Raw genomic sequence first — 24,239 nt, forward strand, 5'->3', positions numbered from 1 at the left:
GGGGAGTCCACTGCAGAAGCCATTTCGTGGGCATGAGATAATTCATCGTACTCCTCTGGAGCCAATTTCTTCAGATACCAATGTCAGTTTTGACACTGCACGTGGAATTATGTGTTCAAGCAAGAAGTGACCAATTTCCAAGTCAGCAGCGAGTCTTGCTGCAGAACCTTTATCCAGGGCAGCATGGTAGCACGGTGGTTAGCACTGTTGCTTCACAGCGCCAGGGACCTAGGTTCGATTCCCGGCTTGGGTTACTGTCTGTGCGGAGTCTGCATGTTCTCCCCGTGTCTGCTTGGGTTTCCTTCGGGTGCTCCGGTTTCCTCCCACAGTCCAAAGACGAGCAGGTTAGATGGATTGGCCATGCTAAATTGCCCCTTAGTGTCCAGAAAAATGGTTAGGTGGGGTTACTGGGTTACAGGGATAGGGTAGAGGTGTGGGCTTAAGTAGGGTGCTCTTTCCAAGGGATGGTGCAGACACGATGGGCCGAATGGACTCCTTCTGCACTGTAAATTCTATGATTCTATGACTCCATGCTTTGGACTTCAGGAGGACTGAAAAAGTTGAAGAAGAGTCATTTGGTACAGTTGTCGTGATTATTTTACCAGTGCCCGACCCTTGTGCTTCTGCTTCATTTTAATGGTTTTCCGTGTGATGTTGTTTCCTTTCGTCCAGTCGATCTGGCAGCCTGTGCATCCCGTGATTTTTGGTTCGTCAAAGAACTTGTCAGGCCGCGACTCCATCTGATACACTTTTGTCACAACCTCATTTGTGAAATACTCATTCAGCTCGAACTTAAACACCAGAGTGAAACTCATTGGCTGTTCAGTCTCTGAACATTTTATGGTTCCATCTGGTAGATGCTTTAAGATAGGCTCATCATGCTCCTGTATCATGTCGCTGAGCGTATTCATATTTTACAGGACCATTAACCAGAATTCTGGAATTCCCTTTGGATCCTCCAACTCTTCATCTGGTTTGTCGTCCTCCACTCTGCCTTTTGCTCGTATCTCATCAGATTATATTATATCTCATTGCGAGTCACAATGATCCTCCGTCGCGCCACTGTCTGTAATGCAGAACCGCTCAACTAGGTTCAGGGCCCACACATCCGCTGCTATGATGGACTCGTGTTCTGAGTCCACAATGGAAAATGGTAGGATGTGACGTCTGTTGTGTACCCATGCTTCAAGTTCACATAAACACAGCGTCGCAATCTCATTCCCATTGTAGTCTTTTAACTGGCGTCTTTCAGTTTAACCTGCAGCCCGTGCAAATCAGACAAACTGAGGATGTTGGCCCTCGCTCCCATGTCGAGCTTGCATTTTATCAATGTGGCGTTCAGCATCACTGGAATTGTCCATCTGTCTTCGATGGTATCAGCTTCACCAGCACTATTGTTACAACTGTTCAGTAAGACTTCTTCACTTTTCATATTCAGACTCATCAAGTCCTTGGTTGAAATCAGACCAATAAAAAAACGTTCCTCAAGGGACATCTCATCAACTACATGACTAATCCTGTTTGGTCCACTGTTGGACGCGAAAAGAATCGTTTCGCAAAATAATTTGTACGGCCACACTTGGAACACACTTTCCCAAATGCTGGACATTGCCATGGCCTATGTCGATTGCCACATCGCTTGCAAAAGTGGCGGACCCGGTTGGCTGCTTAACATGGCCATCCGCACTGAGACCACGTTTTGTATTGAACTGCGTCACAGTGTTAATGGCGCTGGCGTCTTCTTCTAGACTGGCACCAAAATATTTCAAGTTGAGTGTACTGATCTGCTGTGCAGCTAGCTCACTTGCACGGCAGATTTTGATGGCATTTTCTAGTGTCAGGTCTTCTTCCCTGAACAACATCTCACTTTATTATTCGATATTCCGAACATTTTCTGGTCGCGGATCATAAACGACTTGAGAGAACGAAAATTGCACAACTGCGCCTTCGACTGCAAGTCGGTTACAAAACTCTATCAAAGGATGTTCTGGCTTTTTGAGTACAAATACCAGATATGTAACGTTCAAATGTTTCGCTTTTCTTCGGAGAGCAATGGCGATCAAAGTACTTTATTACTTAATCGAAGCTCCTGCTGTCCTCTTCGCTGTCGAACGTGAAGGTGTATATTTCTACTGCTTGAGGACCTGCTACTGAGAGCAGCAATGCAATACACCTCTCATCAGTCTGAGTCTGCAGGCCAAAGGCTGCATCGTAGAGTCTAAATTGCTGCTTGAAAACATGCCAGTTTTCTTCTGCATTACCCGAGACTTGAAGCTGGTGGTGTGCTTTCAAACCTTCTATCTCTAACACCACAGTCTTTTGTTGCGTTGAGCTCTAGTCAGCCATAGTTCACCAGGTCGGCGGAACTTTCTTCAGCCTATTTTGCCCCGTCTTCTCCGTTGTTATCTTTAATTGTTCTGAACTCCTGGTACCATGTTGTGTTCTGTGATGAGCATTGTAATAATGTACACAGAACATTTAGCTGTTTTACTAGAAAGATGATTTATTAACAAATACATCAATTCAGTGAATTCTCCTGGAGCTACTGTAAGTGTGACTATCCTCTTGTATGTCTTGCTACCAAATGGTGGGTGTCTCGAGCCACGTGATGGATCTGTATCACCACCAGCTGTTTGGAGGTCGCATTGCTAACTGTATACAAAACTGTGCACAGGCATATCACCACAAGGCGGAGGGGTTAAAAGGGGAGCCTGAAAGGTGGGGAATCCTCAGCAGCCCCATAGCGGGGTATGCTCACTTGGGAGATGGAACATTGGAGGCAATGCCCCCGATGCCCACCGCGATAGATGGACATGGACATGGGCAACACCCTCAGCCCACAACCCCGGGGGAGCAACCTCTGCCCATCAGTAAAAGTCCACATGACCCCCATCCCCACCCTCATGCCTGGGTAATGCAGGGGGTGCCTCACACCCTGGGACGTATGCACCCCCCACCCCCTCCCCGAGAAATGTGAATACTTGAGCATTGCAAAGGTGTAAATGAGGAATGTTTTTCATCATATCTCCCTTGTTTAGGTCAGTTTATAATATCAGATTTGTATTTTGTCCCCTTTGCTGACCGTCTATAACACCAGGACCAACTAGCTGCAGGAATATTGGGGCTACGTGGCTTTCAGCTCTGAAGTTTTTTGTCGTTTGGGGTACTGATGGACCTTAGCAACAGACACCATAGCAACCACCAGTCTCTCACATAGTGTGAGGTACTGAGGGAGCTCTTGATCTTCAATCAATCTTACCTAAGCAGCAATACCAGTGACTACATCACATTCTTTCAATAATAAGTGCAATTAAGTCTTAAATTCCTTTTACATAATAAGGAATTATAATTCCTGACAGCAATATAATTACAGCAATTCTCGAGCTGCAAAGGCGAACTTAATTAAAATAGTATCCCTATGGCCTGATCCCAGTGATTAATTAATGTGATTAAAAGGCAACAGGACGTTTCCATGAGGTTTGGTTCAATCAAAATGAACAAAATATTTTAACACTTAAAGTACCAGGCCCTTCTTAAACCTAATGTTTTAGTTTGAACAACAGTACAAAGTATTCAGACAATGCATTCCATTTTGGTGTGTAAGCTACAAGCAAGCCTCCTCCTATGCACCCACCACCCCCCCCCCCCCCCCTCCCCCACATCCGCCCATCTTCACCTCGACTCATAACATATCCTTCCCATTCCTTTCCCCCTCTTGCGCTCATAAGAACATAAGAACATAAGAACTAGGAGCAGGAGTAGGCCATCTGGCCCCTCGAGCCTGCTCCACCATTCAATGAGATCATGGCTGATCTTTTGTGGACTCAGCTCCACTTTCCGGCCCGAACACCATAACCCTTAATCCCTTTATTCTTCACAAAACTATCTATCTTTACCTTAAAAACATGTAATGAAGGAGCCTCAACTGCTTCACTGGGCAAGGAATTCCATAGATTCACAACCCTTTGGGTGAAGAAGTTCCTCCTAAACTCAGTCCTAAATCTACTTCCCCTTATTTTGAGGCTATGTCCCCTAGTTCTGCTTTCACCCGCCAGTGGAAACAACCTGCCCGCATCTATCCTATCTATTCCCTTCATAATTTTAAATGTTTCTATAAGATCCAACCTCATCCTTCTAAATTCCAACGAGTACAGTCCCAGTCTACTCAACCTCTCCTCATAATCCAACCCCTTCAGCTCTGGGATTAACCTAGTGAATCTCCTCTGCACTCCCTCCAGTGCCAGTACGTCCTTTCTCAAGTAAGGAGACCAAAACTGAACACAATACTCCAGGTGTGGCCTCACTAACACCTTATACAATTGCAACATAACCTCACTAGTCTTAAACTCCATCCCTCTAGCAATGAAGGACAAAATTCCATTTGCCTTCTTAATCACCTGATGCACCTATAAACCAACCTTCTGTGACTCATGCACTAGCACACCCAAGTCTCTCTGCACTGCGGCATGCTTTAATATTTTATCGTTTAAATAATAATCCCGTTTGCTGTTATTCCTACCAAAATGGATAACCTCACATTTGTCAACATTGTATTCTGTTGTTCATCTCAACTAGTGCTTTGGAACATGACTTGTACCTCAGAAAGTAGGAAATTGAGTGAAAGAATGGTCAGATTGGAGTTGAGAAGGTTTCTGAAGGAGGCAGGAGAGTTGGAGAATGTTCCGCAGCAGAAATCGTCCAGGGTGGAGTGGAAAATATGACAGACCAGCCGAAGGTCCGTTATCTTTTTGAGTGGGACGAGAAAATCCTGGCCTAGGATTTCAGCAGCTCAGAATTTAGCCACCCATGATGCAGCTCAAGGGATTTCAAAGGGTCAGATGGGAGATTAGGGCCAAAGGACTGAAGGTTGTATAGGAACTGGAAGATGCCATTAAACCCTTTAAGCCAGTTAATGTCATTCAATAGGATCCTGGTTATTCTCTACCTTAATTCTAGCTTCCTTCGTTACATATCCACGAGTATCCTAACCCAATCAAAATTTATCAAACTCAGTTTTGACACCATGGGCTCGGTTCTCCGATCGCCAATGCTGAAATGGCGTTTGGCAACTGGCCAGGTGAATCCACGTTTACAGCGGAATTGGGGGCGGCGCTGTTTTTGCGATGCTCCGCCCCTTCAAAAATGTACACCGCACACCTCATGGACAGCCTCAGGATGTCACCCAAGGCCCTCCCCTGATGGGCCGCGTCCCCAACGGCGTGGGACACTTGTGCTCACACCGTTCATGGACCTCGCGTGGCGGCTGCGGGCTGAGTCGTTCCACTGGCAGGGGGCCTTCGTCGGGCGCTGGGTGACTGGTGGGGGGTGATCCAAGGTTGGCGAGTCTGGTCACAGGGGGTAGCTTTTGGCAGGCCGGGTCCGTACGCGGCTGGCGCCACTTTGCACGGTGGAGCCACCGCAGGCCGCCGTCGTGTGCAGGCGGGCCACGGGCCTAGCCATTCTCCAGCCATATCCACAGGTGGAACCGGGGGTTTTACGCTGATTTTGACGAGAGTTCCAGACTTTGTGGCAAAAAGATGTCTCCTGATTGCCCCAAAATGGCCAAACCCTCGGTGTGAGATTATTTCCTCTTAATCTGGACTCCCCCACCACAGGATATAGCTTCACTCTCTCGACCTCAACAAAACCTTGAACCATTTTAAACACCTCAATTGTATCACACTTCAATGTTCTAAAAAATACAAGGCACAAAATGAATGAGACGACTGGAGCCAAACGCAGAAGATGGCGAGGGGGGGGAGGGACCCAAATGTTCCCACCCCTGAGGGGTGGGCTAGGAGGCCAGCTGGGGAAGGCAAGTGTACAATTGGCTGGGAAGACATGGAGTGGAGAACCTGTGACTTTCTTTGACTCCTCCTGACCAAATCAGAATTGGGAATGCTCATGGACAGGCTTCACATCCCTTGGCCAATTAAGGGTCGTTTAAGAGACTCACCTACTGCCGTGGGTGTTCTACTAGTAACGCTGGGGATGGGGTCCTCACCATGTGGATACCTGGCAGCTTCCTTGCGGCCTCTAGCGTAGGGACAGGGTCCCTTCTGTTCGGGCACCCTGTGCCGATGGAGGGTCTTAGTGATGGAAAGTGCTAACCCCCACAGTAAAAGCCGCACTCTGACTCTCCACACCAACTCCCCTCCAGGGGCAACTGGACTGGCCTTGGTGAGTCCGTCCCACTGATTATTCTTCCAGGGCCTCCATTGTGTTTCTGCGCAGGCCTCATGCAGTCCCAGTCGTGGCAACTGCTCCTGGTGTCGCAGCTGGGAGTGAAGAGTTGGCGTCCCTCTGATTGGCCAGCAGCTCTTAGTGACGGGGAACCTTTAAAGGCACCTGAGCCCCAACGACAGACTCAAGACTGCCTGGTGGCTATTTAATTCTGTCAGGGCTCCCCGAAACGGCTGTGATGGTATAGCCCCTGGCTTTCTGGCCTGGAATGCCATTACAACCATTAAATTCAGCCCAGGGCATGGGGTGAGGATGTGAAAAATTGTTAAATTAAGACAAGGAGTGAGATTCTCTGGTCTCCCCATGGCATTTCTCTCGGCGGTGGAAGGCAGCCTGCCATTGGGCGATGTTTGGGCCCGCCGCTGACAATGGGATTTCATATTGAATCCGCCCCACGCCACCAGGGGTCCGCGGGATTGGAAGATTCTGCTGCTGTGAACAACCAGAAGATCTAACCCAAAATGGGAATTCAGGAGGTAGGGTTGCAGGACCTCATCTCTAATCCTTGTCCAACAGGTTTGAGATTCTTGCTCCCTGTGTAGACAAGAATGAGGACTGTGGAGAGGACGAACAAACTGACCACAGCACTGTGGTACAGGGAGCCATTCAAGTGGGGGGAGAAAAGAGAAACCTAGTCGTATTTTGGAATATTATAGTTAGGGGCATAGATGTTAAGTAATGGGTTGAGACATTCCAATTAGGTGTCTCATTTATGTTTAGTATCCAATAATTGACACTGATATGTAAAGAGGCTTCAGGTGACCTTTGTGTCAGGTGATGTGAAGATAGAGTTTTGAGCAGAGTCTGTTAAAGTGAAATAAAGGTATTTGTAAAAGGAGCAGTACCTTTGACTCTTTATACAACAGTAGCTAAACGTCTAACCAATGGTAGCAGAGGATGGTCGCTGTGCAAATGTGAAGGGTTGAAAGATACCACTTTTCCAGACCAAACCAAGGAGTGAGTGAGAAGAAAAAAAAAGATACATGGCTGAACCGAGGATAAAGGTGGCTGGATATGACTACCCCCCTTATTTTCTGAAAGGGGATCGTACGATCAATGGAGAAGTGCAGTAGTTATGTGGACTAAGGTAACTGCCTTGGGAAAGAAAAAACAAGGTATGGCATTGGCTCTTTCTCCACCTTATAACAGTAAAATCTGAAGCAAAGTGTTTTCTGAGCTGGAATTGGAAGAGTTAGACTCAGAAGACGGTCTGGAGACTCTTCTGTTATATGGATAAGATTTATAAAAAGGATGACTTGTTAAGTGCATATGAAACATGGTCAGATTTTGATAGGTTCTGGAAAATAGAGGATTTCTCCATGGAGAACTATATAATGGAATTTGGCAGATTATATAAAAGGCTGCAGAAACACAAGCTGGAATTTCCACAGTCTGTGTTGGCCTTTAAATTACTTGACTGTGCTAGAGTGAGCAGCATGGATAGGCTCCTGGTTTTGACAGGAGTTCAGTTTGCGGATAAGGATACCTCAATCAATCAGATGACAGAAGCTTAAAAAAAAGTTTCTGGGGAAACATTCGATTCCGATGGCTCTGATGACCCAAATAGGTCAGTCTGCAATAAAGCAGAATATGGAAGATACACTACTAACAGGATGGCAAAATTGCACAGCTACAAACAGGTTCCAAGACTATAGAAGGAGATCGGGACACGGAAATTATGAAGTCAGAAACCCAGTTAGAACCTACAATAGGAAGATGAACCCCAGAAATGCACGGGGCATGATAAATCGATGTTTTCGATGTGACTCTCAATACCATTATGATTTCACTGTCCAACACGTTATAATAGAGTGTTTGAGGCGACACATGACATGGAAGAGTCAGAAGAGGAAAAAGATAGTGACCAGAAAGAAGGCATTGTCCTATTAACAAGCAGTTTTACGCCGGCAATGAGGGTGTTGTTTGCAGAATCCTTCAATTGTGCTGTATTGGACAGTGGCTGCACATCTACTGTGTGTGGAATTGACTGATTAAAATGTTACCTGGACTCCTTGAATGCTGAAAATCGGAAGGGAACTGAGGAACTGAACAGGTTTATTGGGTCGGTCTTCACAGTGGAAGACACAAATAACATGCCAGTGACTGATAGAAATGAGGCTATGACAGGTGAGGAACTTGAGAGGATTGTTATCACTAAGGAGGTAATGATGGGCAAGCTAATTGGGCTAAAGGTAGAGTGCTAAAAGAGATGGCTAGGGAAATTGCAAATGCACTCGTGATAATTTACCAAAATTCACTGGACTCTGGGGTGGTCCCGGTGGATTGGAAATTAGCAAACATGACACCACTTTTTAAAAAAGGAGGTAGGCAGAGAGCGGGTAATTATAGGCCAGTGAGCTTAACTTCAGTAGTAGGGAAGATGCTAGAATCTATCATCAAGGAAGAAATAGCGAGGAATCTGGATAGAAATTGTCCCATTGGGCAGACGCAGCATGGGTTCATAAAGGGCAGGTCGTGCCTAACTAATTTAGTGGAATTTTTTGAGGACATTACCAGTGCAGTAGATAACGGGGAGCCAATGGATGTGATATATCTGGATTTCCAGAAAGCCTTTGACAAGGTGCCACACAAAAGGTTGCTGCATAAGATAAAGATGCATGGCATTAAGGGTAAAGTAGTAGCATGGATAGAGGATTGGTTAATTAATAGAAAGCAAAGAGTGGGGATTAATGGGTGTTTCTCTGGTTGGCAATCAGTAGCTAGTGGTGTCCCTCAGGGATCAGTGTTGGGCCCACAATTGTTCACAATTTACACAGATAATTTGGAGTTGGGGACCAAGGGCAATGTGTCCAAGTTTGCAAATGACACTGAGATGAGTGGTAAAGTGAAAAGTGCAGAGGATACTGGAAGTCTGCAGAGGGATTTGGATAGGTTAAGTGAATGGGCTAGGATCTGGTAGATGGAATACAATGTTGACAAATGTGAGGTTATCCATTTTGGTAGGAATAACAGCAAATGGGATTATTATATAAATTATAAAATATTAAAGCATGCTGGGTGTGCAGAGACCTGGGTGTGCTAGTGCATGAGTCGCAAAAAGTTGGTTTACAGGTGCAACAGGTGATTGAGAAGGCAAATGGAATTTTGTCCTTCATTGCAAGAGGGATGGAGTTTAAGACTAGGGAGGTTATGCTGCAATTGTATAAGGTGTTAGTGAGGCCACACCTGGAGTATTGTGTTCAGTGTTGGTCTCCTTACTTGAGAAAGGACGTACTGGCATTGGAGGATGTGCAGAGGAGATTCACTAGGTTAATCCCAGAGCTGAAGGGGTTGGATTATGAGGAGAGGTTGAGTAGACTGGGACTGTACTCGTTGGAATTTAGAAGGATGAGGGAGATCTTATAGAAACATATAAAATTATGAAGGGAATAGATAGGATAGATGCGGGCAGGTTGTTTCGACTGGCGGGTGAAAGCAGAACTAGGAGGCATAGCCTCAAAATAAGGGGAAGTAGATTTAGGACTGAGTTTAGGAGGAACTTCTTCACCCAAAGGGTTGTGAATCTATGGAATTCCTTGCCCAGTGAAGCAGTAGAGGCTCCTTCATTAAATGTTTTTAAGATAAAGAGAGATAGTTTTTTGAAGAATAAAGGGATTAAGGGTTATGGTGTTCAGGCCGGAAAGTGGAGCTGAGTCCACAAAAGATCAACTATGATCTCATTGAATGGCGGTGCAGGCTTGAGGGACCAGATGGCCTAGTTCTTATGTTCTTATGTAACAAGGTTAAGGAATTTGAAAGTTCCACAAGTTTCAGGTTTGGGGATGATAATACTCTGAAGTCGCTGAAAAGAGTGATGACCCCTTGAAATACTGCCGTAGTGAATCATTTTATTAGCACGGATGTTGTATCAAGTGAGATACCTTTGCTTCTGAGCAGACCGCCGATGAAGAAAGCACACATGAAACTGGATATGGAACAGGATAAGGCAACAGTTATTGGAAAGACGGTGGACTTACAATTTACACAGTCGGGACACTATTGTATTCCATTACTGACAAATAATATTTCAAGTACAGTTGTTAAGGATGTGTTAATGGCAGTTGAAAATGGGACTTTAGCTGATAAAAAGCTTGTTGTATTAAAACTGCACAGGCAATTTGCACATCCGTCTCCTCGAAGGCTGAAAATTTTATTAAAGGATGCAGGGATAAGGGATGACGACTATACTAAGCTGATAGAATAGGTTAGTGATTGCTGTGAGGTTTATAAGAAGTATAGAAGGACACAGCACGACCAATAGTAACCCTACCTTTGGCCAGAGATTTTAACGACATTGTCACCATGGACCTTAAAATCTGGGATAAAGCCAATAATGTATTTATTTTGCATTTTGTAGATTTAGCAACCAGATGTAGTCAATCAACAATTGTACAAAGCAAAGAAAAGAGAGTAATTCTGGATCAAATCGTGGAAAAAATGGATAGGGACAGGAATGGGCCCACCGGCAAAGTTCCGTATGGACAATGAAGGAGAATTTGCTAATGATGACTTTAAGGATATGTGTGAAAACGTGAATATCACAGTTAGGAATACGGCTGTGGAAAGCCCATTTAGTAATGGTGTGTGTGAAAGAAACCATGCGGTAATAGGTGACATGCTCTGGAAAACTTTGACAGATAGACCAATCTGCAAGCTAAATTCAGCTTTAGCATGGGTGGTACATCCAAAGAATTCATTGCAAATGGTTGGAGGCTATCAATTAGTGTTTGGTAAAAATCCTAAAATTCCGTCCATTTGAGATGACCAGCCTCCAGCTTGGGAGGGACTACAATCAGCTCTGCCTTTGCTGAGCATTTAAATGCATTACTTAGCTGTAGAAAAGCTTTTTTGGAAGCAGAAATCTCTGAAAGAGTTCGCAGAGCTTTAAGACATACGGCCATCAAATGCCGTTTTTCAGCAAGAAGACATAGTATACTATAAGAGAGACAATTTTAATGAATGGAAAGCCCCAAGGAAGATCATAGGCATAGATGGAAAAACAATTATTTTGCAACATGGCAATCCAACTGTTAGGGTACATTCATCAAGGATAATGGATACAGATTACAAATTTTCAAATTTAGACAGAGCAGACAGACATAATGAGGAAACAGAGTCATCTAGTACGCACATGTTACAGAACTATGAGGACCAGTTAACTGACATAGACAGAGTTTCTTTAGAGGAACACAACACTTCTGATGAATTAGAACAGGCCATTTTTCCGAAAGGACAATTGGCAAAAGTTGGTACAAAAGTGACATACTTGCCTGAAGGGTCTAGTCAATGGAAGGATGCAACTGTTATTACTAGAGCGGGGAAAGGCCACTGGAAAGTATAAACATTGGTTGAATGTACAGCATCCAGGAGAAGGAGTCAAGACAATGGATTGGGAACATGAAGTTCAAAAATGGAGCTCACAGAAACGCAGTGCCAGTTCAGATAGTACATTGGATAGTGAACAGGTCCGCAGGAAAAGGTCGAGAACTATTGAAAGGACATCCCACAGCAGAAAGGAAAGATCAAGCAGTAGCAGTACAGAACGAGATACTAGGCAGGAGAGGGGACATAGTTTATCAAGATCTTAGAACATGAGTAAAACTATGAATAATAATAGGAGTAGAAGCCCACAAGCATGTGAGATTTTGGTGGTTTTCAATAAATTAGATGAAAAAGTTATCAAAGATGTCAAACAGCAAGAACTGCAGAGTTGGAGTGAATTTGGAGTATGCATGGAAGTACCGGATAGGGGACAAAGAGCTCTATCCCACAGATGGATTTGCACTGAAAAGGTTCTTCTGGATGGAACTTATAAGACAAAGGCCAGGCTTGTGGCAAGGGGATTTGAAGAAAACTTAGAAGATCAGGATTTAAGGGTAGATTCACCTACGGCAGGAAAGGTTATTTTAAAGATCCTCTTAGCTTTATTAGCCAAAAAGGCATGGGAATGCAAATCTATAAAAGCTGCCTTTTTTTCAGGGGCATCAGCTCCAGAGAGACATTTTTCTCCATCCTCCTAAAGAGGCAGCTAACACAGAAGGGGTACTCTGGAAGTTGAACAAGTGTGTGTATGGATTAAATGATGCGTCTGGAGTCTGGTATTTTTCAGTAAGGTCAGTTTTGTTAAAGTTAGGCTGTTACCAGTTGAAAGCAGATCCGGCAATGTTTACTGACACTTTCTGAAATAAATCTTTTCTGGCATCTTTATGATGCATGTCGATGATGTTTTGTGGGGTGGGACTGGTGATTTCAAAGCTATTGTAATCTCTGGTTTGAGGAAAGAATTCACGGTTGGAAGTCAGGCTTCCGGTGCATTTAAATATATTGGACTGGAAATCGGACAGACTAAGTTAGGGGCAACTTTACATCAGCAATCTTATTTGGAAAGCATCAGCCCAATAGCAATTAGTCATGGCCGGGTTTCACAAAAAGACACAATGGTTTCAAAGATGGAAAAAGAGCAACTGCGAAGATTAATTGGGCAACTAAATTGGTTAGGTAGACAGACTAGACTGGACGTGAGTTTTGATGTCTTAGAGTTGAGTACAAAAATGAATGATCCAAAGTGGAAGACATAATAAGTGCAAATAAAGCATTGGTCAAACTAAAAATGCAGGAGTGTGTTTTGAGGTTCCCGGTTTTAGGTGACTTTCGGCACTTGAAACTCATAGTATATAGTGATGCGTCCTATGCAAATTTATGTGATGGGGTTTCAAGCACAGCAGGTTTTATAATTTTCCTTTTGGGGAACAATGGTAAATGTTGCCCTCTTGTGTGGGAAACAAAGAAAATAAGGAGAGTGGTCAAAAGCACATTGGCTGCTGAGGCATTAAGCCTTGTAGAGGCGGTGGATATGGCCTTTTATATATCTCAGATATTGAGAGAAATTTGGGGATTAGGGGATTTGGGTAATATACCTATTGACTGTCACATTGACAATAAATTCCTGTGGGAAAATGTGCACTCTACAAAAAGTGTCAATGAAAAAGGTTAAGGATAGACAACGTAAGTTTGAAGCAGATGTTGGACAGAGGGGAAATAGCAAAAATTAAATGGGTTGACAGTAACTATCAATTGTCAGACTGTTTTACAAAATGTGGGGATAGCTCACAGAAACTTTTGGATATTGTTAACGAAGGGCGCCTGTTTCTGTGACTGTTTATTTTCCTTCCAAAAAAAATGTTTAAAAGGGGGGAAACTGCGCATGTTTTTGAGATTCTTGTAATTTTGTTTTCACCTAATAATTTTTTTTTCTTTAAGGAAGGGGAGACTGTTAAGTAATGGGTTAAGAGACATTCCAATTAGTTGTCTTATTTATGTTAAGTATCCAATAATTGACACTGATATGCAAAGGGGCTTCAGGTGGCCTTTGTGTCAGGTGATGTGAAGATAGAGTTTTGAGCAGAGTCTGTTAAAGTGAAATAAAGATGTTTGTAAAAGGAGTAGTACCTTTGACTCTTTATACAACAGCAGCTAAACATCTATCAATCGACACTTTTCCCTGTGTCCAGGATAAAGAGTCTCAGAGGTTGTCTACCTGGTGCTCGGGTTTGCGATATCTCATCTGAGTTACCGAGGAACCTGGAGTGGGAGGGTAAAGATCCAGTTGGCGTGGTCCATGTAGGTACCAACGACATACGTAAAACAAGGATAGAGGTTCTGCTAAAGGAATATGAGCAGCTAGGGGCTAAATTTAAAAACAGAACCAAAAGGTAATCATCTCTGGATTACTAACCGAGCCACAAGCTAATTGGCACAGGGTCAATAAGATTAGGAGGTAAATGTGTGGCTCAAAGGTTGGTGTGGGAGAAAATGGGTTTGAATTCATGGGACATTAGCATCAGCACTGGGGAAGGAAGGAGCTGTTCCATTGGGACTTCCTTCACCGGAATGATGGTAGGACCAGAGTCCTGGCAGATTCATAACTGGGGCTATAGTTAGGGCTTTAAACTAAAGAGTAGAGGCTGCATGGAAAATTAGGAAAGTTAAAGGAGAACGTAGGAGTGCAGGTTAATGATTAGGCTGATTGTTACCAGAAAATAAAAGGAAGGAGCAGGATGTGTGAACGTCATATTGCACTAAGGAATCATACAAGAGAAGATAAATTTGATCATTGAGCAAACTTAAGGGCTTTGTGTCTGAATACACGAAACGTTCGGAACAAAATAAATGAGTTAACAGCATAAATAGAGACAGAGGGGTTTGATTTGGTGCTGATTACTGAGACGTGGTTATAAGGAGACCAGGTCTGGGAGTTAAATATCAGTATTTTGGAAGGATAGACAGAAAGTTAAATCAGGTGGTATAGTTTTGCTAGTAAAGGAGGGGATCGGTGGTGTAGTGAGACATGATATAGGCACTGGAGATCAAGATGTGGAATCAGTCTGGGTATAAAAAAGAAATAGCAAAGAAAAGAAGTCCCTGGAGGGAATAATCTACAGGTCTCCAAACAGTAGTTCCGTAATGGGCCACAGTATAAACCAGGAAATATTGGGAGTTTGTAAGAAAGGTACGGCAATGATCATGGGTGATTTTAATATGCATATAGACTGTATTAATCAAATTGGCAAGGGTAGCCTCAAGGGAGCGTTCATTTGAATATGTATTAGAGATTGTTTCCTGGAGGTCTATGTTGTGGAACTAAGCAGGGAGAAGGCTATTTCAGATTTGGTATTGTGTAATGAGCAGAGATTAATTAATGACCTCTTAGTTAAGGATCCTCTCGGGAAGAGTATTCATAGCATGGTGGAATTTCAAATGCAGTTTGAGGGCGAGAAACTGGAGCCCTACACTAACATGCTGGAGTTAAACAAAGGTAATTATGTCGGCATGAGGACAGATTTGGTTCTACTGGACTGGACAAGAAGACTAAAAGATAGAACAATTGATGAGCAGTCACAGTTGTTTAAGGAGATATTCAATTCCTCCCAAATAAAATACATTCCAGAGAGGAAGAAAGATTATAAGAGAGGGAAAAAAACATTCATGAACAAGCAAGGAAGGTAAAGATAAAAAATTAGACATACCATATTGCAAAGGCCAGTGGTAGGATGGAAGATTGGGAACATTTTAAAGATCAACAAATGGTTACTAAATAAAACTAATAAAAAGAGCAAAGGTAAATTATGAAAAAAAACTAATGCAAATTTTTTAAAAGGATAGCAAAAGTTTCTTAAGTATATAAAAGGGAAGAGTAGCTAAGTAAACATTGGTCCTTTGGCGGATGAGACCGGGGAGTTAATAATGGGGAACACAGAAATGGCAGAGACACAAAATCAATATTTTGCTTCAGTTTTCACCGTGGAGGATACTCGTACCATCCCAATGGTGTACTCCACCAATAATTTGGTGTACTCCAATAATTTGGACTCCATGTGCCATGTGAACCCATGTACTCTGTGTACTCTATATACCCTGAGTACTATGTATACCCCGTGTACAATGTATACCTTGTGTCCCCATGTTCTCTGTAATACCTATACCCCATTCACTCTGTATACCCTGTATATCCCGTACACCCTGTGTACTCTGAATACCACATATACCCTGTGTATTCTGTGTACCCCGTATACCCCATGCACTCTGCATACCCTGTATACCCCATGTACTTTGCATATCCATTATGCTCTGAATACCCCATGTACTATGTATACCCCGTGCACTCTGTATACCCCATGTACTCTGTTTACCCCATGTACCCTGTGTATTCCATGTACCCTGTATACCCTGTGTACTGTGTACCCCGTATATTCTGTGTACCCTGTGTATTCTGTACACCCCGTGTACACTGTATACTCCGTGTACTCTGTATACCCATGTACCCTGTGTACTTTGTATATCCCATGTACTCTCTATTCCCCATATACGCCGTGTACCCCGTGTGTGCTGTGAAATCTGTATACCCAATGTACTCTCTGTATCCCGTATACCCCCTGTACTCTTTATACCCTATGTATATATACCCCATATACGCCGTGTAGTCTGTCAACCCCATGTACCCCATATAGCCCATGTACTCTGAGTACCCATGTACCCCGTATAGCTAGTATATTCTGTATACCTCATGTACTCTGTGTATCCCGTGTACCCTGTATTCCCCATGTACTCTTCATACCTGGTCGTAAGATTTGTCTTATCTCTCATTCATAGATATGTCAGTCCGGTTGAATGAATGGAAGCAAATTTTTTATTTCTTAAAAACACATTTTGGTACTTTCACACAAAATTAACTGGAAAATGCTTTCTCCGTGTCTCTCGAAGTGTCCTTGAACAAGTAGAAGCAAAATCTTCAAGATAAAAGTGACCTCAGATTTTAAAAGACATTTCAACAAAGGCCTCTGTTGAAATGTTTATTCTCCAACGACTATTATAATAATTTTTAATCAGACAGATCACATTCTTAAGCGAATCCTTATCTGGATTCAGCCCCTTACTTCGTTTCATTGGTTCTAGTTCTCAGCTGAGACCCCCTTGGTTTGTTCAGTAAAGTGTCAGTCACTTAACAGGCGATCGGTTAATTAGACATTAATCAATTATCCCAAGTTAATTAAGTGTCCCATGACTTCTGTCCCACATTCAAACTCCCTACGTCACGTCTGGTCTCAGCTATGATACTGTTTCAATCTTGTTAAATGTACCTTCATATCAGATAATGTCTGAACTTGTAATTCATTATTTATAACATTTGATACAGCCATGGACAGTATTCATAATTAGAACTTACTCAAATTGTTTCTACAAATTCAGTAATTGTCAGGAATCTTTTTAGCTAATATTTTAAAGGACCCCCCCTCTATAATTGCTGAATCCACACCTGTGTACTCTCTGTACTCCGTATTCTCCATGTACTCTGTATACCCCATAAAAACAGCACGGTAGCATTGTGGATAGCACAATCGCTTCACAGCTCCAGGGGCCGAGGGCGGCGAGGGGCCGAGGCGGGCGGGGGGGGCCGGGCCAGGGCGGGGCCGAGGCGGGGGGCCGGGGCGGGAGGGGCCGGGGCGGGAGGGGCCGGGGCGCGGCTGAGGCGGGGGGGCCGGGGCGGGGCCGAGGCGGGGGGGAGGACAGTGGGGGGGCCGGGGGGGGGGGCATGGGGCGGCCGGGGGGGGGGGGGGGGGGCCGGGGGGGGGCATGGGGCGGCCGGAGGGGGGGGGCCCGGAGGGCGGAGGGGCGGCCGGAGTGGGGGGCCCGGAGGGCGGAGGGGCGGACGGAGGGGGCCGCCCTGGGGAGGGCGGGCACCGCGCATGCGCTGGTTGGCACCGGCCCAACTGCGCATGCACGGGACCTGAGTCTCTGGCGCCCCCTAACACATGGCGCCCCGGGCGACTGCCCGAGTTGCCGGTACCTTGGGCCGGCCCTGGGTTAGGTGTATTGGCCATGATAAATTGCCCTTAGTGTCCAAAATTGCCCTTAGTGTTGGGTGGGGTTACTCGGTTCTGGGGATAGGGTGGAGTTGTTGACCTTGGGTAGGGGGCTCTTTCCAAGAGCCGGTGCAGACTCAATAGGCTAAATGGCCTCCTTCTGCACTGTAGATTCTATGATGATCCCATGTACTCCGTATACCCCGTGTACTCTCTATGCCTCGTATATCCCGTGTACTTTGTATACCCCATGTACCTCGGATACCCCCTATACCCCATATACTCTGTATACCTTCCGATAGTGCGTTCGGGCTGGGGGAAGGTCAGGGATCATTTCCGGAGCCTCAGAGATCAGGACCCCATTTGAAAAGGAAGTCCCAATCTCTTGCTACAAAACAGGGCTATGTGCGGCCAAGGCCGCACATTCCCCATTCAGGCCCTGTATTCAGTGCGAGTCGTGTTGAATAGTCATGTGTTTCTTGGCACTGCGAGTGCCAGGAAACATGCAGCTAAATGCGCTCACAAGGGGACTTTGTTCCCTTTTGGGAGAATTACACCCTATGCCTCTATTTTTCCTACCAAAGTGCATAACCTCTCATTTTTCCCACATTGTATTCCATCTGCTATTTTGCCCATTTGCCTAGCCTGTCCAGGTCCTTCTGCAGTCTCCCTGCTTCCACAACCTGTCCCTCTACATATCTTTGTATTATCTGCAAACTGAGCAACAATGCTCTCAGTTCCTTCTTCCAGATCATTAATGTATATCATGAACAGCTATGCTCCCAACACTGACCCCTGCGGAACACCACTAATCACTGGCTGTCATCCTGAAAAGGATCCCTTTATCCCCAAACTCTGCCTTCTGCCAGTCAGCCAATCCTCTATCCATGCCAGTACCTTGCTTCTAACACCATGGGCTCTTATCTTGTGTAGCAGCCTCCTCTATGGCATCCTGTCAAAGGCCTTCTGCAAATTCAAATAGATCACATCCACTGGTTCTCCTTTGTCTCACCACCTCTTTACCTCCTCAAAGAATGGGGCAGCAGGGTAGCATGGTGGTTAGCATAAATGCTTCACAGCTCCAGGGTCCCAGGTTCGATTCCCGGCTGGGTCACTGTCTGTGTGGAGTCTGCACGTCCTCCCCCTGTGTGCGTGGGTTTCCTCCGGGTGCTCCGGTTTCCTCCCACAGTCCAAAGATGTGCGGGTTAGGTGGATTGGCCATGCTAAATTGCCCGTAGTGTCCTAATAAAAGTAAGGTTAAGGGGGGGGGGTTGTTGGGTTACGGGTATAGGGTGGATACGTGGGTTTGAGTAGGGTGATCATGGCTCGGCACAACATTGAGGGCCGAAGGGCCTGTTCTGTGCTGTACTGTTCTATGTTCTATGTTCTATAATTCTCAGATTTGACAGACATCTCTTGGCCAGTTCGTACTGACTCAGTCATGTTTTATGCTACGGTACCACAGTGGTTAGCACAGTTGCTTAACAGCTCCAGGGTCCCAGGGTCGATTCCTGGCTTGGGTCACTGTCTATGCGGAGTCTTCACGTTCTCCCTGTGTCTGCGTGGGTTTCCTCCGGGTAGAGGTGTGATTTAATTAGGGTGCTCTTTCCAAGGGGCAGTGCAGAATCGATGGGCCAAATGGCCTCCTTCTGCGCTGTAAATTCTATGATTCTATAATTCCATGCACTCCGAAGCAATTTCATACTTAATAATAGACACTAAAATCTTACCAACAACCAAACTCAGGCTAACCGGCCTATCATTTCCTATCTTCTGCCTCCCTCCCTTCTTAAACAGGGGTGTAACGTGAGCCATTTTCCAATCCCCTGGGACCCTCCCTGCCTCCAGTGATTCCTGAAAGATCACACCAATGCCTCCACAATCTCCTCAGCTATCTCCTTCAGAACACTGGGGTGTAGTCCATCCGGTCCGGGTGATTTATTCACCTTCAGACCTTTCAGTTTCCCCAGAACCTTCTCCATAGTGATGGCCACCAAACTTACCTCTGCTCCCTGACTCTCCTGAAGTTCTGGCATCGCACTGCTGACTTCCACTGATGCAAAGTACCGATTCATTTCCTCTGCCATTTCTTTGTACCCCATTACTACTCTCCAGCCTCATTTTCCACTGGTCCAATGTCCATTCCTGCCTCTCTCTTACCTTTTATACATTGAAAGAAACTTTTGCAACCTAGCTAGCTTACACTCATCTTATCTTCTCCCCCCTTATTGGCATTTTAGTTGTCCTCTGCTCGCTTTTAAAGGCTTCCCACTTCCATGGCTTTCCACCAATCCTCGCCACATTGAATGCTTTTTCCTTTGCTTTTCTGCTGTCTTTGACTTCTCTTGTCAGCCATGCTTGCCTTGTCCTCCCCTTAGCATGTTTCCCCTTTGTTGGGATGAATTTCTGTTGTGCCTCCTAAATAAACCCCCAAAACGTCTGCCATTGCTGTTCAACTGTCTTCCCTGCTAGGGTCCCCTTCCAATCAACTCTGGCCAGCTCCTCCCTCATGTCTTTGCAGTTACCTTATTCAATTGTAATACCGTTACATCTGATTCCAGCTTTTCCCTCTCTAACTGCAGGCTGAATTCCACCATATTGTGGTCACTTCCCCTAAAGGTTCCTTCACCTTAAGTTTCCTAATCAAGTGTGCCTCATTACACATTGCCAGAATTACTTGTTCCCTAGTGGGCTGTACCACAAGCTGCTCCAAAAAAACATCTCATAGACATTTCACGAATTTCTTTTCTTGGGATCCACTATCAACCTGATTTTCCCAGTCCACCTGCATATTGAAGTCCCCAAGATAATTATAATATTGCCTTTCTTATGTGCCTTTTCTATCACCTGATTTATTTTCTGCCCCACATCCTGATTACTGCTAGGAGATCTGTACATAACTTCATCGGGGTCTTCTTTTCCTTTGTGATTCCTCAACTCTACCCGCACAGATTCTATCCCTCCGCACAGATTCTGTCCCTTCTAAACCAATATCATTTCTTGGTATAGATTTAAGTTCATTTCTTACGAACAATACAGTCCATCTGCCTGTCCTTTCGATAGGACACATATGCTTGGACATTTAGATCCCAGTGCTGATCCCCTTGCAGCCACGTCTCTGTGATGCCCACAACATCGTACCGACCAATTTTAATGTGCACAACAAGTTCATTTACTTTGTTTCATACACTGCACACATTCAGGTACAACACCCTCAGTATGCATTCATCACCTCCCTTCTCATATTTGTCCCCTTTTTTGCTCTACCTGAAGTTAGATTCCTGCCACTTTCTATGCTCTCTGTTCTATAACATGTTCTGGAAACTTTACTAACCTCTCCTGAGCTCTCGGCCCCCTTAAGTCGTTTAAAGTCCTCATCTGCACTCTCACCTTCTCCTTTACCTTTGATTTTCTAACTTTCCATACAATTCAACCCTTCCCCCACTATTTTTTTTGATGCTCTGAGTTCCTCAAGCAACCAATACATGCTGCAGATGTATTCACCAGGAACCATAATGGAATCCACCAGCTGCCACATTGTGCAGGTACTACACATCACCTGGCTCTGCACCTCTATTTTATTTAACTAGTTTTTAATCTAGTTATTTAATTTAAATTTTCAGCTGCCTATTAGTCTTTCTGACCTGTAAAAGGTTTCTCCTTTTTACCTCTAACCGAAAGTAAATTAGAATACTTAACAGAAAATTGCATTTACTTACCAACCAATGAACTTACCACTTTCCTATGACATCACTCTTTGTTTTATCCACAATGTTTATGGCAAGCACCAATCCCGCCCCCCAGCACCACACCGCCCCCGGCAATGCATCCCAGCAATGGCAGAGAAGCCTGCTACCCGGGCATCTTGATGGGCCTGGTCCAGATCAAAATTTATATAGTTTGCTGCCCGGGCAAACAGGGCATCTGTGACTTGATGGATGCACTTATGGGCTGTAGCTTGTGAGATGCTGCACAAGTCCCCATTCGAACCCTGGAATGACCCTGAGGAATAGCCCTGAGGCATAGAAGTTCAGGACTGCGGTGACCTTGATAGCCACCGGGAGAGGGTATCCTCCTTCTCCACATGGTGCCAAGTCCACAATGACATGGCACAGGAGTCTCATTGTTCCCTTGCTGAGATGGAGCCTCCTACAGCACATGGTGTCCGTCATCTGTTCAAAAGCCCACTGGCGCCTGTACATTTTGGGCCGTCACCAGCCTCCACCTCTGGGTTCCTCCCTGGCCTGATGGGCAGCCAGTTCTTCCGGATGTGGGGTGGGGTCCTGGGTCCTGCACATGGGCCACCATCTCAATCGTTTGTCAACGCTGCTGCCACTGCCTTCTCCAGCATCTGGCCGCCTGGCCTGCCAGCAACACCACGAGGGCAGCCTCCACGGGGTCCAAGATAGCATCCACCCCACATAATATCCATAAGGAATTGGAGCAGGTGAGAGACTGACAACCCAGGGCCCCCATTGCTACCCCCTACATTCCCTTCCATCTGACATGTTCTGCCCGGCTGCAGCAGGACCCCCTTATCACTGAAACCCAGACCCTCTACCCCGGACACCTGCACGTACCATTACCTGGACTGGGTGCTAGTCCGCTCTTCGGAGCACAGGCCCATCCTCTAGTCAAGGACATATCCCTGGGGTTCTGATGTTGGCTGCTGCGTCCACGTTCCTTCCTACAGTGCTCAGGCACAGTGTCCAGGCCTCATGGTCTGATTGGGATTCTAGGCAATAACTCCCACATGGCTCACCTACCCATGGGAATCCACATGGAGGTGTGAAGTGATTACTTAACTGTGATTGGCAATTGCCAATTAACAATAGCAGTCAGCCGTGCGGCCAGAGGCCTCCACGGTGTGTGGAAGTTATGCATGGTTGGTGGGACAGACAGGCAGGGGCTGGGGTTGCCCCCGTCTTGAGTACTCGTGACCCAGAGGATTGCATGGCGGACCTGCAGGTGCTGAGATACCTCCTCCCCCCAAGCCCAGGGGTGCCCCCCCCCCCAACACACACACACACACACACTCTGCTGGTTATTCATTGCTCGCCATGCCACGGCGGGATCCTGATTTTGTCAAAGGAAGTGGCTGGTTAGTTCACAAACCTATTGCCGCCCAGTGCAGTTCTAAGTTTTGGTACCTGCTCTAAGCGTGCGTCGACCATGGTACCTGCCTAAACTAAAACCACATGCACTTACGGAGTCCGTATCCTTCCATCCCTACATATATTTGCCTGGATGCCCCCTAAATGCCACTATCGTACCTGCTCCCCAGGCAACGCATTCCATATATTTACCACCCTCTGTGTAAATCCTTGCCTCGCACATCTGTTCTAAACTTTTCCCCATGCACTTTAAACCTCTGTCCCCTAGGACTTGACTCTCTTACCCGAGGAAAGAGCATCTGACTTTCCACTTTGTCCATGTCACTCATAACCTTGTAGACCTCTATCAGGTCGCCTCTCAACCTCCGCCATTTCAGTGAGAACAGGCAGAGTTTATCTAACCTCTCCTCATAGCTAATGCCCTCCACACCAGGCAACATCCTAGTAAACCGCTTCTGTACGTCTCCAAAGCATCCTCATCCAACAGGAATACATCAAATTTTAGCAAAATCCAAAGAAAAGCATTCCATAGAATCATAGTTAAAAGAAATCTACAATCTGATGGCGATCTAGAGAGTAATCATTATCCCCATGTCAGTCCCAAGTTTAATAAAAACCGATAGAGCATTAAAGACCGATGAAGTATTCCGCTATGTATTCAGAGAGACTTTGAAGGTTCCATGACCAATGTTTGAAGAGAGGTAGGGAATTGTTCTTCTGGTCTGGCCAACATTCTTGCTTTATCAATTTTACCTCAACTGTTCTGGTCATTCATCTCATTGCTGATTGAATACTTGCATAAATGGACTGAAACAATAACCTTCAGTGACTGCCTTTCAATGTAATCCATTGGATGCAATGCATCTCTGTTCATCTGGATCTTGATATGAATGCAAGTACTTCCTTTGTCCGCAGGTAAACTTTACAGTAACACTCGAGGCTGTCGACTGTCCGAAGGATGGGAAATCTAAGACATTCATAGTGAAGCCCATTCTGTTTAAGGATACACTGGAGGTGACCGTCAATTTCAACTGTGATTGCGACTGTGAAAACAGCGCAAATGAAAGTATCACTCAGTGCACCAATGGTAATGGGACCTATGAGTGCGGAGTTTGCAAATGTCTCCCAGGCCGTCTTGGACCTAAATGTGAGTGTGGAGAGAGCGATTCCTCAGCGACTGACCAGGCCACCTGCTCCCCAGTGAAAGGCGACCCCATTTGCAATAACCGTGGCGAATGCATTTGTGGACAGTGCGTCTGCCACAATAATGAATTTGGGATCATATCTGGCAAGTACTGCGAATGCGATGACTTTTCATGTGGACGTTTCAAGGGGAAGCTGTGCTCAGGTGAGTAACCAAATCCTCTGCTAGTTGAAAATATTGAAAATATTGCACACTCAAAAGAAAGGAGCAGGGGGGAAGGGGGGGGGGGCAAAGGAACCCAAGGGAAGCACAAAACAAAGCATGGGGTCAAGGGGAGGAGGGGATGGATCCTGCAGCCCCCCCCCCCCCCCCCCTCAA

The 24,239-nt window shown here is 45.4% G+C and overlaps 1 protein-coding gene across 1 annotated transcript in view; it reads left to right on the forward strand.

Annotated features, from left to right (window-relative positions):
* LOC119954226 (integrin beta-3-like) overlaps positions 1-24,239 on the forward strand; it is a 177,193-nt gene that overhangs the window by 129,438 nt on the left and 23,516 nt on the right. The window contains exon 10 of the mRNA XM_038779286.1: positions 23,633-24,065. Within this exon, the coding sequence (XP_038635214.1) occupies positions 23,633-24,065 (433 nt within the window). The remainder of the gene's footprint in view (positions 1-23,632; positions 24,066-24,239) is intronic.

Source organism: Scyliorhinus canicula, chromosome 19, assembly GCF_902713615.1.
Source record: "Scyliorhinus canicula chromosome 19, sScyCan1.1, whole genome shotgun sequence".
NCBI lineage: Eukaryota > Metazoa > Chordata > Chondrichthyes > Carcharhiniformes > Scyliorhinidae > Scyliorhinus > Scyliorhinus canicula.